Here is a 17,898-nt window from a genome sequence, read left to right as displayed (position 1 = left end):
TTTCCAGTGACAGTTTAGATTTAGGATATTATTCATGACTTGTCAATTGTCAATTTAATTTAATGGTGGATGTGTGATGGTTGCGGCCAACATTGGCGTGTTAAAGTGTTTATCTTTTGTATTTACTGTTTTACATGAAAATTCTGAAATAGGTGTATACAAGTTAGTAACTTTTTTTAAACTTTTTGGTTCATAAAATGTCTCGATCAGCTCGTGCTGATACCCGGAACCGTGTAAAGGATGATATCAAAAGAGTAATGCAGGCTGTCGAAAAGGTTCGCCATTGGTAAGTAATTTACACTTGTGCACATAATACGTAATGTTTTGCCCGCTTTATTATTTAATTTTAACTTTAAACTTTTTTATTAGGGAAAAGAAATGGGTGACAATTGGGGAAACTACTATGAAAATATACAAATGGGTACCAATATCTACCAGTGAGCAGAAGAAAAAGCACGCCGCCAGACAAGAGAACAAGGAAAACACGTTGACACCGAAAAAGATGCACGATTCTTCGAACTCTAACTTTGGAATGGCAGAAGATTCTAATACATGTAAGTCATGTAGTATTTGGATAAATGTATAAAGTTTGTTTCATACAGAATATTTAAAAGTATTAAAGCATAGTTCATCTCAAAATTTTCTTAAAAATAATACTAGAATGTTACAATAATCTATCAAAACCATGCTGGTGCACCTGCACAATTAATTAATTATGCCCACCTATAATTATATTTATAATTATAATTAATTATGCCAATATATATATATTATATTAGCATTCAATAATGGGCACTTTCATTTATTATCACAGGCAGTTAGTTGGCAGTTCTGTATAAATTTTGTATCATCAAATAAAACAAATTACATATTGTGCAAATTGGTTTTCAGGTTTTTCAACAGTAAGTGATTCACAAGGGCCTACAGAATTTACTTCCTCGCATATGAACTTTTCTGAAGATTCAAACTCTCAAAGTAGTGGTACAACAACACCTGCAAAACATAGTAGACAGTAAAAAGTGTAGTGAGTAAATTTGAGTGAAGTGAATTTTATGTTTTAAGTTAGGCCACAATTAGTCCATAATTTTATTTATAAGGTCACATAAATTCTCAGCTTTAGCTTATAATGATGTAATTTGGAACATTGGTTCCTAATAATGCAATAATTATTAATAAGCTGATGACAAGACATAAGCTTTAGGTTGTGTGAAATCTAGTGTTGTGGCAGGAAATCTATGTTGTTTGTCAAATAAATATTTAAAGAATATAAGTAAGGGTTGATGAAGTATTTTAAAATAATTACACATGAATCTATATTGGTGCAGATTCCTGTTCTTTTATTTAATTTTAATACTTGAGTACAAATTCTAGGTTGGAACAAATATAAAATGTGCTTTGTATGTCGTATTATCTTTTGAGAATTATAACTTATTATAGTGTGTATGAAATCAAATTGAAAATATTAGTAGTGTTATGAAATTTTATATTATGTACTTTTACAAATTCATTAAAGACATGGTTAAATTTAAATTTTCACCACTGTTTAAATCTATTGGTTATTTAGACACTTCTTTTAGATCCTTCACTGAGACAAATGGTACATTTTTATGTTTCATGATACTTTTTTAAAACATGTTTCCAACCTAAGGTTATAAATAGTAGGTGTAATAAAATATATTTTATTTCATTGATAGAGTAAAAATTTAAAACTCAAAAATAATTCAGTGAATTAATTTTCATTTATTAAATTTTAACTGACATTTCTGTAAAAATGCTATGAAAATGTATGTGTGTAATGTTTAATTTAATAAAACAAAATTGTATATAGAAACAATATTTGTATTTTTTTTTTTGTTTTTGATTTGTTCCTGTGGCCTCTGCTACATCCCTCGCATAGAGAGCTTATACATTTTATTACCATGTTCGGAGCTGAACTCCTTTCGGGTGATGTATCGGCCCCCTAACCGCCCTGTATGAGCGGGCTATTATAGCCTGTGATTTCGTGTTGTGTCCTGCGTGTTACGCCCGGTGGTGGGCGGCCAACGAGTATTCTCGACTTGGCCCTGGTGTCGTGGTCGGTGGTAGCGGGCAGACTCGCGGCTCACGGTGAATTCCCGCCAGGTGAGACCCCGGTTGGCAAGAGGGAGGCCCAGTGAGTGAACACGTCGATGCGCTATGGTGGCGTTCCTCACGTAGCGTCGTGGATTTTGTACGGCGCACAGTCTCTGGTGGTTGCACTGCTTGACGTGAGCTTGATGCGGAGAGGAGTAGTAAAGCATGTCTTCAGGCCATTTGGCTCTCCCTACTACCCTGGAGACCTGGTGCGGCATGGAGAGTTTTCGGTCAATGGTAACCCTCAAATATGTCACCTACGTCTTACACGGCACGTCTCGATTCAGGAAAACCATGTTCCCAAGAACGAATAGGTTTATAACCGAAGTACCTGTTTAAAAAAATCATAAGTTAAAACATACAGAAGTGAGCTGTGTCTACAGGTTTTGAGTTTTTACTCGTCAAATGGGAACCGAAGAATTTTGAAAATTCTTGCGTAATCTACGCGAAGAGAAAATTTACCGGAACTAATATTTGATAAAATAAGTGCAGTATAAATTAAATTCTATTTATTTTATTTTTTATAAATTAATTTCATTTCAGGCTACAAGAATGCAAATGCGATGATAAAAATAATCAAAATGTATCTTTTTTAAATATGACCTAAAAACAATATTTGCACAAATTTAAAGATATAACCCATTATTTTTCTGTCTGTACGTATGTTGATTAATATTTTCGTAAAATAGTTCGTGGTTTTTTTATTGTTGTTGTAAATTGATTGTTTATTCGAATAATATTAATAAATTACGAATTTTCTCAGTCATATTAATTAGGAAAATTTGATTTTCTCATGAAAATTTACAGTATGCTTTTTTGTTCCTTTTAGGATTTCCATAATGTTTCAGTCAAGTATGACACTGATAAAATTATCTCTTCCAGGCAAATTGGTAATACTTTTAATAAAAACGTTTCACCGTGATTAGCCTTTGGGCAACTGGGGAAACACCCCCATCCACGCCCATGTGCAGTTTACATCTACTCAGATGATAAAATAGATCACTGCTCCATGCTTCCTTATATTTACTTTAATAATTTACATGTATTATAAATGAACTACTAATGAAGAGACGAAATTATGCGGACAAAGTTACAAATAAAATCAAAATTTATTTCATTCACACTTGTAACTATCAAACGTCAATGGTGAAAAGTATATTTCTGCAATATAATTAAACTAATCTGCTAAATTTAACTCGACTTATCCACATTTACAACGACTTAGTTAAAGTTAAGATAAGACTGCGAATTAAATATAAGTACGTTTATTTTTTATTTCAAGCGAGTGCATTACTTTAGTATACAGTATGGAGGCGACTAATACATTCCCCTTCGCCATCGAGGATATTCAAGAACCTAATAAAAGTGAGTTGTAATTATTTTTGCATTAATTCTTGTATAGTGAGTATATCTGTACGATTTTAATGTTGTTTATCAACGCTCTCTTCGATTGTCCATTAGTTTAGTATGAATAACCTTCTACTTAATGCAAAAAAAACGAAATGCATTAAATTTTGTGCAAAAGTGCAAGAGTTATGGATACTATTTTTAGGACAAATTATTTTTGTATGTTTATAACGAATAAACTCAAATATATTGGATCTCAGTAATTCTTTCACTTTTTTTTCATTTAGTAAAATAAATATCCAGCTGGGACAGGCCGATAGGTATTTAAAAATATAAGCGTTTTAAACAATAGCGTTTGGTTACTATTTCTATTAATAAGTTCTATCGTAGTAAAATAAATAATAACATTTCAGTATATGACAAGAAACTGGTTCATGTGGGGCCGAAACGGTATTTATTTCCAAGCGGATATAAGGAATTGGGACCGCAGTATTACAACTTCAAGCTTCGGTCTGATGATATCTTCATTGTGGGATTGCCTCGATCTGGTAACTTTGCTAAGCCTCAAAGAAAATTAACTTTACTCGGTACTTTAATTCTTAGACCAAAGAACGTGGCCAGTAGAGGAGAGTTGGGCCAAGTGTGTCAAAACAGTTTAAAATCATTGATTCAACAATTGGGAGAAATGGCACAATCTAACAAATTGATTTTAATGGAGTATGTTTTACTTAGGATTATTGAACTTTTCACAACAATTCTTCCTGAAAAATGCTGTCTGTTATCTGAGCTGTAGGCTTACTGTGTACCGTTGCAATAGCAATACACATGACGAGTTCAATATTGACTTTCGAACCTTGTTCCCATTCCAGGTGACACCAGCGCGATACAGCAAGGACACAGCAAGGGTTTAGTTAGATGACGTTATAATTATATAATCAGCACTTTTTTAGAGAGTGCTAAATTCAGCCAATTGTCAATTATTGTAAAACAGTTCTGAAGTTCCACTGACATGTTTTCACAAGTTCTTGAAATGTTTAAAGAACTTTATTTCTCATTACAAAAATTATTTTTTATTTACATGAGAAATTTAATATTAAGTATATACGAACGAGATACACGTCGCCATCAGCTAGCCCAATTTTAGTCTAATGGGCCCATTCTGATGTGTATCTTTAATGCCCTTTTGAACTGATCAATCACGCTAATGTTACGAACCTTAGACGGTTGCCGTCTATGTTATAGTCGACAATATATAATCAAAATTTGAATTACTATCGTTTTGGCATTTTGCCTCATTTTAACATTTAAGTTACATACAATTAAATAACTGTCTTTCTTTGATTTATCACGTAGCATTTTGTTGTTTTTTCAAGGTACGACTTGGTCGCAGGAGATGATCTGGCTCTTGAATAACAACTTAGACTATGATAGAGCCAAAGCGACGGTACTCTCTGAAAGAATTCCAACTATAGAGTAAGTGATTAGTAAATTAAACTATAATAATGTTGTGGGCAGTAGGAGTTTTTTTTTATAAAAATCCCAGTATCCCCGACTTTTGTGGTGGTATTTTATATACATATTTTCTACAAATATATTTACTATGGGTATAGGCGAGTGGGGGCCCGTCGTCTTGCCTCTGCTACGCTCTTATTGCAGTATGTGCAGTTGAGTGACGTATTTCACTATATTACTGTAGAAATCTTCCAGTTGCGATCTGAAGTTTCTTAATATTTCGGATAATGGCAGTAGGAGAGTTGTAGATTGCAAGAAAAAAAAGATCTATACGAAACGAAATCATATATAACGTAGCTAACAATATTTCGTACAAGGGTTTTTACATTAGTGGTATCAGATTATAAACACAACCTTATACAAATATATAAAATAGGTTACTTTAACAAATACAAAAAGAGTTATTTTTTTTATATCTCAAATGAATTCAACTTTTTGTTATTAATCCCTAAACACATTCGATACTTGAACGCCGTATTAAATGTTTGCTTCAGTCTTTGTTGAGATTTGGCAGGCGCTAATTATTTGCACAAAGGCGGGATAATATATCTTTATATCTCCATCATTATTCTGATAAATTATAGATGATAAATAGCCTGTACTACTACGATTACATTGAGTTTATGTTATTTACGATTTAATGACGTAATGAGGTCTCTCCAAATTTTTAGTTATCTCTTATCTTCGCAATTATTTTCTAATCCCTTTTTTTATTTAATCTTTCCAGGTTTAAAATGCTTATAACATAACAACTAATACATTACCTAACTAATAATTATTATGCCAAAAATGATGTATATTTTTACAGTTTACAGTTATACGGTAACATTATCTCGTTGGGGGAAAACACGTCATTACCACAAGAGGTCTTAAAAAGGTTTGAGTCCCCACTCAATTGGTTACCGAATGCTCCTTCGCCGAGGTTCATAAAAAGCCATTTACCACTTTCTCTGATGCCCCCAGGTCTTCTTGATACTACAAAAGTACGTATGTACCTACTACAAACTAAAATAAACATGGCACGATCGTTTCTGTGTACTTGAGTATAATTTTGTTGTGACATTAACTAAATGATTTATTTTATTTTATTTTAAGACTTTAAATTTATCTGATCTTAAAATGTGTATATTTCGTGTTCATACTTTTAATTTCTGTATTGTTAGTAAGCCGTAGCAATTTATAAGATTATTTATACACGATACAGGTTGTATATGTTGCAAGAGATCCGAGAGATGTGGTTGTGTCATTATATAATATTCTGAAAATTTACCTACTGAAAGATATACCATTTGAAAAGTACTGGGATGCATTCTGCGAAGGAAATAGTAAGTGCTTTGAATTCAAAAAGTCAAAAGTCAAAATCGTTTATTCATATAGTATAGGTAACACAATGTACACTTATGAACGTCAAAAAAGAAATAAATATTAAATACTTCTAATTTTACATTTACTGCCAGTTCTCAAATCAAGGGCGTAGGACGGAAAAGAAGAACTGGCAATAAACTCTCCGTCACTCTTTTTAGTTGCCAAGATTTTTGATTTACACAATGATTGTAAGAAGCTACAACCGTTACACCAAGTTATTACATCAGAGGCATGGTGAAATAGGAGGACGCACTTACATTCTCGTGGGAACAACATGCATAAAATGAATAAATAAGTATTTGGAATTTAAGCAGTTTATTACTAAACTACTTTAAGTTACATTCGGAAAAATATAACTCATTAAAATTTGTTATTTTGACAAATTTCGAGGTATTTTCGGTAATTTGATTTAGGGACCGTAAAGAAGGGAACATATCAATGTATGAAGGGCTCTTGACCATTTTGCAGCCTTCTATCGTGAGTACTAATTAAATAATTTATTGCAATTTTAGTTATCCGTGCACCATTATTTGAACACATCAAGGAAGGTTGGGCTCTAAAAGATCATCCTAATTTATTTTTCATGACTTATGAAGAAATGTCAAAGGTGAGTTACAGATGGTAGATGAATTTATTACCTTATTTTAATTCTTATAGTAGGTAACTCAATACTCATGCAATAAAAAATATTTCTAATACAAAAAATAAAACAAGCAACTACTACATGTTTTTGTAACAAATTATAAATTAATAGCTGACCCGGCTATCTTCGTTCCGTCAAATCACATTATTACAACTTTTTTGCAAATACAGAAATGTTTTATTGCTTGCCATTGCGAAAGAAGAATGGCAGTTTTACTCATAAGGCCTCCTCTCTAGCGCCAATAATGCGATACTTGCTTATACAGCTATCGCTTGTGGTTTTTTTAAGCTGTCTTTCACTTCTTTTTTTTTTTTTGCATGTTGTACATATTTACAATCTGACATGTCTTGTGCTTTTGCATATGCATTTTATTTTATTCTATTGACATGTTTGTGCTTAGTGCATATTCATTTTTTTACATTTTTTTTTTCTCTATATTACTGACATGTTTTGTGCTTAGTGCATATTCATTTTTTCTTTTTCTACAATACTGACATGTTTTGTGCTTTTGCATACAATATTTTACACTTTGACATGCCAAGTGAATAATGTTTATATGTATTTCGATTATATTTTTCAATTTCATTATTTTTTCCTTGATTTAAGGTACACCTTAAAAATACATTTTGTATCCATTGTAAGTGTAAACATTATGCGGGTATATCATAAACTCTTTTGCTTGATTTATAATTTGATACATTTTAGTCTATAGTTATTTTGGGCTGGCGATCTGAGTGAGTTGTTGCCCCACATATTTTTATGGTGCCACTGGCGGTATTGTTGTATACCGGGTTGTGCAGCTCCCTCAAAAATGGTTGAGCTGCATGAGCTATTCGGGGCATGCTAGCCGTCTGCTGGCACAGGCTTGCTCAGATCGATCTGGTTCTTTCTTCCAAAGACCAGTCCAGTAAATACTCTGCATTTGTTTACACCAATTTATTAATTTATTATTGTATTATCTGGACTATAAAAGAGACTAAGACCCCCGAGTTTGTTTCGACATTTCTTCTCAGGGCAGTCAGTTAGGAAATGTCGACTTCATCTAGTTTAGGAAGACATTGTAAAAGTGATTTATATAGTCCTACTTGCAAGAATAAACTATTTCATTTCATTTCATTTCATTTCACTGCATGTTAAAGCACTTTCTGACATACAATATTTTTTGATGAGATGAGATAGCACATGTCTTCGATCAAGATTCAAAGCATGGTTATAGGTATGTTATCTAAAGCTGGCGGCTTCAACACATTTACACTTTGTGCTTGTGTAGTGTCTGTGAATAAGCGCGAGACGTGATGTCAAACTGAAATACAATCACAAATACATCACGAAAAGACTGTCCGTCTCTCTCGCGCTCGGTCAAGCTTAGGAGTATAAAAGAGACAGTTATTGTTTTTCTTTTGCTACTGTTTATGTTGATCTTTACTGTTTTATATTATTATTATTTTATACATGTTGATCTTTTTTCAAACATTACCAGGGAAATCTCGTGAAATGGTGCACAATGTTTTTAATTATTTTAAGCATCTTAATAAAAACAGTTTAATGAAAAAATGTTATATTTAATTTGACATCAGATGCGACTGGGGTTTCTAAGAGGAGTATTGAAAGAATAGTTAGTGAAGTAAAAGTGAAGTGTGTTGAGCTAGATGGAGCTTATGTCGAGAAATGAAAAATTATTTACACGAACTACTCTTTCACGTTCTTTGTCTGGCTTAGAACTTTTGGATCCACCCTCGTATGCACCTAATATTTATATGTATTTGACACATTTTTATTTATTTACAACCCACCCAACCTTACTAAAACCAGAGTGGACTAAAATGTATAGTATGGCAAAAAAATCATATTTTGAAACATACTGTATGTGAAATTGCATTAGTGTTAGTACTGTGAACCCGCCAGCTTTCGATAACCGACCTATATGCATATCCTCATTCTTGAACTGACACGAATTCGATGTAAAATGATGCGTAATTTTGCCAACAGATGGCGCCACATGGTGTTTGCATTCGTAAAATTAATCAATTTATTTATTGTTATTCGATAACTTATCCGATATTTTATTACTTATTCTGCTATTCGGAGTGTAGAAGAATCCACCAAAAAAAGAGATAACTAACATCGGTCCAGGCGATCTTGAGTTATAAGTGGTGTAACTAACACGACTTTGTTGTATATAATACTAGCTGACCTGGCCAACTTCGTTCCGCCCTACAACCTTATATTGTATCGTTGTTACTTTAATTTAACTTATTTTAGGATTTCATTAATGTTAAGTATTACATTAATACAACTTTTTTGCAAATACAGAAATGTTTTATTGCTTGCCATTGCGAAAGAAGAATGGCAGTTTTACACATTAGGCATCTTCTCTCTAGCGTCAATATGGCGATACTGCATGTTAAGCATTTTCTGATATCCAACATCTTTTGATCAGGATCAAAGCATGGTTATGCATCTCCTCATTCACCTCAAGATCGGAATTTCTTGAACTGACACGAATTCGACGTAAAATGATGCGTATTTTTGTCAACAGATGGCACCATATGGTTTTTGCATTCGTTAAATTAATTAATTTATTTATTGTTATTCGATAACTTATCCGATATTTTATTGCTTATTCTGCTATTCGGGACGGAAACAAATCCAACAAATCAAAAACCATGGCAATCGGTCCAGCCGTTCTCGAGTTATAAGTGTTGTAACAAACACGACTTTCTTTTATATATATAGATATTTAGATTAGCAGTGTCAGATAGAATATTATTTATTAAAATTACAATTTTTTAAATATAAAAATTGTAATTTTTATTTAAAATCTATAATTAAACAACCCTTGAAAAATTACTTAATTTATAAATAATTTATTTTCTATTTTTAACCCATCAACTAACATTTTTAATTTATCATTAAACTGAATAAGAATTTTTATTGGAATAATATTTATCCCATTTTCTTTCTGATTAATCCCTAAACATTTGATATGAAAATTTATTAATATAAAACTTCATAATGAATTAAACTTTTTACTTAATTTTGAAAAAAATAAAGGATCAACCGTAAGTTTTATTTCCTTTTTACACGCAAACATTACTGAAAGTTATTATACGTATTATCAAAACAGTAATTAGACAATCCAAACCAAACAAAATACCTTAATGTTATATTCAAAATCGTGTGACCACATACAGTCATAATTATATGTATTTAATATTTAATAATCCAATTTGGACCGCATTGTTAATTTTGTGCGAGGTTACAATGTTTCGTTCTACGTTTTACTGTCTAAAATTTAGCTTCGAAACTGGTTGAACTGGAACTGACATTAGATACATTTAATCAAAATAGTTTTTTAAAATAAATTGTCTCTGCACAAAGACAAAATTTGACATTGATCTAGCCTAACTTAAGACTATTAAAAGCTAACCTCATTCTCTAAGGAAGTGTTCAATAACACTACTTACAGTATCTATTAAAGGGAAGACACTCTGTTCTTCTGTACTATTTTTATCCACTTACCACAGTTAGCCTTTAATATTCTATAAAGTTTTACATACCAGGACCTGCCTTCAATCGTTCGTCGGATGTCTACGTTCTTTGGAAAGCAGTATACCGAAGAACAGATACGACGCCTATGCGAGCATCTTAGTTTTGAAAAGTTCAAGACAAATACAGCTGTCAATCGGGATACCACGTTTAGTGCTGCTGGAATTACTAGAGAAAAATTTTCGTTCGTGAGAAAAGGTATTAACTTAATTTAACAATTTATGGTACACAAATTAAATATTCTTAATGAATATATACGACAGTTAATTACGGGCCACTGTCTTCTAAACAAACATCTCTTTGTACTTGGTTTGAAAGACAGTCCCTTGTGCAGAAGCTGTTTTAGTGTACAATGACCCACGTAGTCTTGGAATGCGTGGCTGTGGCTTCCCAAGCAGAAATCCTTAGAGACGTGAGGTCGCTCTGTGAAGCCTGCGAAGTTTCCAGGAAACTTCTGAGCTTCTGGAAGGAGCAAGGCTGGCTTAGTTAACCAGGACTTAGCCAGTTTAAATGCGGAAACTGTACTGTACTGTAGTAGTAGCATAAACAACTGGTATTCGTTTGTGGAAGAATACAGATGATATTCCGATTATTTACTGCAGAGCTATTATGAGAGACACAGAGTGCCCAAAAGAATTCCTAATATCAAATTTCGCGTTTATATCCGTTAAAGGAATTTTATTTAAATAGCAGTAGTCACGTATTAAACTAAACTACGAATTGCAGTTTTGGCCTAATATTAGAATGCCACAGTCAGTCAGCTTTAAGTTACTGAGTACCAACTCAGTTTAAGTTAAAACAATGTTTGACTAATTTAGTTTTAAGGGTGATGTGTTAACACGCGTTGACAAACATATCGTGGTTGGTAACACAGAAGGCAAAAGATCACGTGACGTTCACCAACCAGATGGGGCGATCAAGTGAAAGACGCATCGTCCTCAAAACTGTATACTGTAATAAGTGGAGATTGTCCGCTCCAGATGTTTCCTTGATGACCACGTCGCTGAGCCTTGCGATTCTGTAACTCACTTTTCGAACTCACACAGCGGTTTTCGCATCGGCGGTCGCTCTCAAATCAGTCGTGAAGCAGCCATTTTATGATTTGGCATTCTGAAAAGGTGGGAGCTTGTAGTTTATTGTTTATTAGAATGCCAAATCATAAAATGACTGCTTCACGACTGATTTCAGATTTGAAAAGTGAGTTATAGAATCGCAGGGCTGAGGTCGTAAGTTGGAACAACGGTTCTGCACCAATGGACTTTCTGTCAATGTGCATTAAACACTCGCATGAAAAATATCGTGAAGGAAACCTTCATGCCTTACGAAAAGTCGACAGCGCGTGTTAGGTACAGAAAGTTGATCACCTACTTGCCTAAAAAAATACCACAAAACAGATACAGATGTCTGAGGCCTAAACAGTTTTTTAACACTGACGACGTATTGAATTTCCCTCACTCTAACCTCCTGTAGTTGACAAAGTTTTAGATAACGTAAATAACGTGAGCGACAAATTTTTATATGAAAAGGGGCCAGTATTTTACTTTTCTCTTCAATACCAAGTCTGCGTTTGGGCTGTAAACGCCGAGATATTTTGTTGATATTTTTATATATAAAATCAATTTATTTTGATTAATGATGTCTGTTTTCTGTTTAGGTAAAGTCCGAGGTTGGGAAGAATGTTTCAGCGAGGAATTGAAAGGAAAAGCCAATCGATGGATGGCCGATAACCTAGCCGGCACTGACTTACCCTTCTCGGTTTAACGATGGGCAAAATATTATATTAAAATTAATATTGCATTTTAATTAAAATGTACCTACTAAAAGCACGATATGTTACGTCAATAAATCCATGTAGTAATGTATTATTTGTGTTTTTATATACATATTGGGGAATGCACGGATTATCAGGAAATGTTCTGATGGAGTCAATTGACCGGTGATTAGTATTGTTACTTTGTTTACTAATTGAGATGCCTTCTATTACTTTTAATTCGATTTCGATTTGTTATTTAATTGTTTCATAATTTACAATCATTATATACGGATATTGTAACGACCAATCAGAGTGGCTCGAGTGGGGTCGAGGCGCCATCTTGACTTTGGTCAGCGCGTTCAGGGAACGCAGGATAGTTCTAATCAGTGGCGTAACAATAGGGTGGCAGGGCTGGCAAAATGCCACGGGCCCTCGACCCAAGGGGGCCCCTTCCCAGGAGATATTATGTTCTCTGGATGAATGTGAAGTCTACAATACGCATTGGGCTAACGTGGGGACTACAGACCATTCCCTCTCGCAACATATACAACGTGTAATTGAGTAAGCTGAAAATCTCGAAGTTTAGATATTAAAATAAAACTGAATTTTAATGATAGGGTCCCATCAAAAGAATTTGCCACGGGCCCCAGATGGTATAGTTACGTCACAGGTCTGATTGAGTATTTAGTGAAGCATTGTGGTGATGAGACGTTGGACCGAGTTGGGTGTATATGATTTCTGGTTGAGTAGTTTGTGATTAAAAGTAAGACCGGTGCCTTGATGCCGCTGCTCGTTATAATTTAAGTTAAAGTGTTATTTTTAATTTTAAAAGGAATTAATCTAAATAAAATACTGTACGATAATTATTCGTGTATTTTGCTTTTTTAACTATACAGTATACATCCTTTTTTATTGTGTAATAAAGTTTTATCTATCTGTCAAATGATATAGCTACTTCTGTCAGATTTGGTGTCTTTTTTTCTCTAAAATAAAAAGTTAAGCAGTTCTTAAAATGCAGATTTGACAAGTGTTGTTAAGAGAATCTGATAACAGATATAACTGTTTGATCAAATTTTAAGACTAAAGTATTTCATTTATAAAATAAACATTCAATTCTTATTTTGAAAAAAAAAAAATCGATAACAAATCTATAAGGTAAAGTATTAAAATATAAAAACAGTTTAATTTAAATTTAGATTAGACCCGGTTTGAATGTTTAAGAGGTGTTCAAAATATTCATTTTTAAGAGTTTATAAATTGTTTTTTTTTGTAATATAATAATGCGGGGTATACGTTTAGGTAACCTTAAATAGTAATCAAGATTAGATCAAACTCAAACTCATAATTATTTATATAGGTAAATAAGTAGAACGTCAAAAAGAAGTTAATTTATTGTAAATTTATAATTAGTTCGCAAGTCACTAGCGGGTAAGAAGAACTGGCAAGAAACTTTCCGCCACTCTTTTTAATCGCCAAGTATTGAGTCACTCAATCAATCCCAAGGATCATTTAAGTATTCGTCAAACTTATAAAAAGCTTTTATCATCGTTTATATTAAGTTAATAATATTAAGTTAAGTTCGTTGATATAAAATGTCGCGTAGACCAGTGTCTCTCGTTGCAAAGTCCTATAACAATGTCCAGTTGAGCTGCACGATTACTGACAAATGCGTGCACTGACTTGACAGGTCCACTCAATCTGTGTGGGTCTTCACATGATCTGACCAAGATTATGTCTGGACTTTAAAAGAGACTGTGACCTCTGAGTTTGTTTCGGCGTTTCTTCTCAGAGTAGTCAGATAGGAAACGTCGAACTCATCTAGTTTAAAAAAATATATGCTTGACGTGTAAAAGTGTTTGTACAAACCTACTTACAGAAAATAAATCATTTATCATTTAGTTACTTCTGTCACGTGCTGGTCTTCTTTAGTGACCGGTAGTTAATTTAACCTAAATCTTTAATTTCAACTTTCTTGAGAATTACGATTTACATGTCCTGTCCATTTCCACTTGCGTTATTTTTCTTTGGCGATAATGTCAGATGGTTTTGTCTCTTCAACGTCCTTACTAATTATTATATAATTTATTTAAATTTTTATGTACTTAGGTTCTCTGATCTACCATATTTCCTACCATGATGAATAATGTAGCCTTGTGAAAATGATTCAGCCCAGATGGCTACTAGAGCTCATTGATAAGTACCTATTTTACTGTAGATAAGATATTTTAAATAAGGTTTAATGATTATTGTAACATTTAACACAGTACCCCATAAATGATGTTTGAACTTTGGCTAATCTGAAAGATGGTTGAGCTATTTTATCTTTATTTCTAGTACTAAAATTATGTCTATCATTTATTTTACTAAAAATATGTATATTCTTTCTTACATACATAATATTTTCATAAATGTATTGGCAAGGTAATGTCATAATATAAATATTTTTAAAATTTAAGAGATTCGCGACGACGTAGATTATAAATGGCACTGACAGCTCTCTTTTGCAAAATAAAAATGGATTCTATGTCAGCAGCCCGACCCCACACACGCACACGACGTCAAATATGAGATCTAGCTTCTACAATAAAATATGAAACACCTACTATTCACTCAAAGACCTACATTTAAAATTAAATCGGTGAATAACGTTGCGGGATATGAACCAATATCACGAGAAATATTGCGGAATACACATTCCAATCATTTTAAATGACGGATTCGATCGACCACGCATAGCATATGATTTGATAAGTTCGTTTATTTGTTGGATTCTGTTCTTTCGCTATGCTGTCAGTTACATAACTACGAAAATGTCCTTTATTAACTCTTCATCAGACTTGGAAAGATATTGAATTATCTTCAATCAAAATCAAAAATTTCTTTATTAAGTAAATAGTCTTAAATCTATATATAGTACATCCCTTTTAAGTTAGGGATGAACGCTCTTTCCTAATGTTAATACTTAATCTACTTAATAAAGCGAAACAGTGTAGGTACTGAAATAGGTAATTAATTATATTCTTAATCATATCTTAAGTGAACTATTGTCAAAAATGGAAGGAGTCAGCGCACGTGTAGCATAACAAACACTATTTATTAAAAAAAGGTGTTTTATTATATTAGTTGAGTAATTAAGGTGGAAACATACTACTAAAACGCGACGCGACGTGTCGTGTCTACACCCGATGTCCATCGTGCACATTACCAACACGCGACACCACGACACGCTTGCAAATTCAGAATTCATTTGACTGAAAATAGTATAAGGTGTTCAGCTTCTACTTCTACTTCTGTATTTTCTCTTTCTGATGTCATAACTTTTAGAATCTTATTTATGTTTGGAATAATTTTGTTACCAGTTATATTTATTGGAGTATTCAGAAAAAACAGAATATTGTTTCACCAACTCAATTTATTGTTCGTCGTTCATTTCGCCAAGTAAATCCAAAAATATCTAAGTATATAAATTGACATTCGTGTCAAAAACTCGAAAGACTGACGCATGGCGTCATCATCACAACAACCACAACACGCCGATCCAAATCGATTGGATGTTACCGCGTGTGATCACATGGCGTGTTGTCTATGTGCATCTGACCATATACTCCAGTCAAATTACGAAATAAATAAACATGAGCGAACACAGTTTGGGGATTTTGAGGATCGATAGGGGGATGTATTCTGAGCATAAATTCCAATTTGAGGGGTTGTACTGAGGTCAGCTCAAGGTCATTTCGATGGAAACGCGTTTAACTCGATATCTCGAGAATGGTTAGTGTTAGGCGAAAAATTATAGAGACCTTTTCTTTTCCCAACAAAATTTACTAACTTTTTTATCTGAAACTTTTTTTTATAACATTAATATTTTTCAAGTTATTACTCCCGCAAGGCAAAAATTTTACTTTTTTTTACATTTTTCGTTGTTTTCTCCCCAACCATTCAATTTTATTAAATTTTACCGATCATCGAAGTATAGATCTTTTAATTGTGAACAATTTTGTTCCAAACTTTTTTCCGTAATGCCAATACCTTCGGAGTTATAGATTACTTTACCGAGCGAAATCCGCGCCACTGTCGCAATATAAAAAGGTCAATCGATTAAACTATTTAAAATTAGGTATTTAATTTGGGTAAATTTGGGTAAGGAGGAAATTAACAATTAAAACTGTTTCACACATTGTGCCAAAAGAGGCCGGCCTTTCTGCATCCGCACGCTTTGCCGCATTTGGTTTTGCATTTGCGCGCAATCGATCTCAGTAAATTATCCGGAGCTGGTTTCAATGACATCGCTATCGCCTGCAATCCACGGGGGGTGCGACGCCAGCCCTATTCCTCGGGTATCAGATAATTTTCCAGCCAGTATTGAACTTGGTAGAAACACCTCAAAGAGTGGAAAAATGCCGCATCAGAGGTAGGAGGAAGGGATTCTAATTTAACCCTCCCACTGCCTGCCATTTTTTATATTCATTTTTTTAAATATATTTTTTATGCGGTCATTGTTTTCATCTTGCCTAGGTTGAATGGTGCCGACGTTGTGTCGCAACCACTAATCGCGTGCAAAAATAAAAGGTTTTTGCGGCATTCGGCCCATATATCGGTTTGAGGCAGTATGAGCTATGTGTAGCGTCCGTCGATTTGCCTCGGCCAGGTTTTCTCATGTAAATGTTGTTGCACGCGCCGGCTGTTGCAGTCAGCAAAACCAGCAAATCCACATCCTCACCAATAACAACCACAGCACTATACTCCTGCGAAATTCTCTTAGCCATACTGATAATTAGACCATCCGCATCCTCTACGGCTTGCTCCACCTCTATGTCTGATTTAATGAGAACCGTTTTCAGTAGTGAGATGAATCTAGTCTTATTGCTCTCGTTGCCTAAAAACTTATCTGTGGATACCCGTTGCGACAATGGCGCGGATTTCGCTCGGTAAAGTAATATATAACTACGAAGGTATTGGCATTACAGAAAAAAGTTTGAGAACAAAATTGTTCACAATTAAAAGATCTACACTTCGATGATCGGTAAAATTTAATAAAATTGAATGGTTGGGGAGAAAACCACGAAAAATAGAAAAAAAAGTAATAACTTGAAAAATATTAATGTTATAAAAAAAAGTTTCAGATAAAAAAGTTAGTAAATTTTGTTGGGAAAAGAAAAGGTCTCTATAATTTTTCGCCTTACACTAACCATTCTCGAGATATCGAGTTAAACGCGTTTCCATCGAAATGACCTTGAGCTGACCTCAGTACAACCCCTCAAATTGGAATTTATGCTCAGAATACATCCCCCTATCGATCCTCAAAATCCCCAAACTGTGTTCGCTCATGTTTATTTAACCCGTTTTTAGCCATAATTTGACTGGACTAATATTAAATATTGATAAGTACTGACATGCGTCGGATGGCGTGGTGTAGCGTCGCGTTTTGGTAGTATTTTTCCGCCTTCATTCTTCTTCTCTGTGATTAAACGTTATCCCTATGATTAAAAGTTTCATAATTTCTTATAAATAATTAGAACATCAGAAATGGGAGTTCCAGAACACCTAATTATCTTTATATCGGATGTGTACCTAACCGGAACATATGTTGTATCAACAATGTGATTTCCAATCCATT

At 33.6% G+C, this 17,898-nt stretch overlaps 2 protein-coding genes across 2 annotated transcripts; both read left to right on the top strand.

The window, feature by feature from the left end:
• The first annotated feature begins 41 nt into the window (after window positions 1–41).
• Window positions 42–1,310, top strand: LOC125049898 (B-cell CLL/lymphoma 7 protein family member A). Its single transcript, XM_047649412.1, has 3 exons — window positions 42–286; window positions 370–554; window positions 892–1,310. Exons 1-3 carry the CDS (start codon window positions 198–200, stop codon window positions 1,014–1,016), a joined length of 399 nt encoding a protein of 132 aa, XP_047505368.1. The 5' UTR covers window positions 42–197; the 3' UTR covers window positions 1,017–1,310.
• A 2,051-nt stretch (window positions 1,311–3,361) lies between these two features.
• Window positions 3,362–12,390, top strand: LOC125049877 (luciferin sulfotransferase-like). Its single transcript, XM_047649384.1, has 8 exons — window positions 3,362–3,477; window positions 3,873–4,007; window positions 4,833–4,932; window positions 5,780–5,954; window positions 6,176–6,296; window positions 6,849–6,943; window positions 10,543–10,726; window positions 12,183–12,390. Exons 1-8 carry the CDS (start codon window positions 3,420–3,422, stop codon window positions 12,287–12,289), a joined length of 975 nt encoding a protein of 324 aa, XP_047505340.1. The 5' UTR covers window positions 3,362–3,419; the 3' UTR covers window positions 12,290–12,390.
• The last annotated feature ends 5,508 nt before the right edge of the window (window positions 12,391–17,898 follow it).

The sequence above is a fragment of the Pieris napi genome, chromosome 5 (assembly GCF_905475465.1).
Source record: "Pieris napi chromosome 5, ilPieNapi1.2, whole genome shotgun sequence".
In the NCBI taxonomy this organism is placed as follows: domain Eukaryota; kingdom Metazoa; phylum Arthropoda; class Insecta; order Lepidoptera; family Pieridae; genus Pieris; species Pieris napi.
Note: the sequence above shows the minus strand (reverse complement) of the source record. Positions and strands in the feature narration are given on the sequence as shown.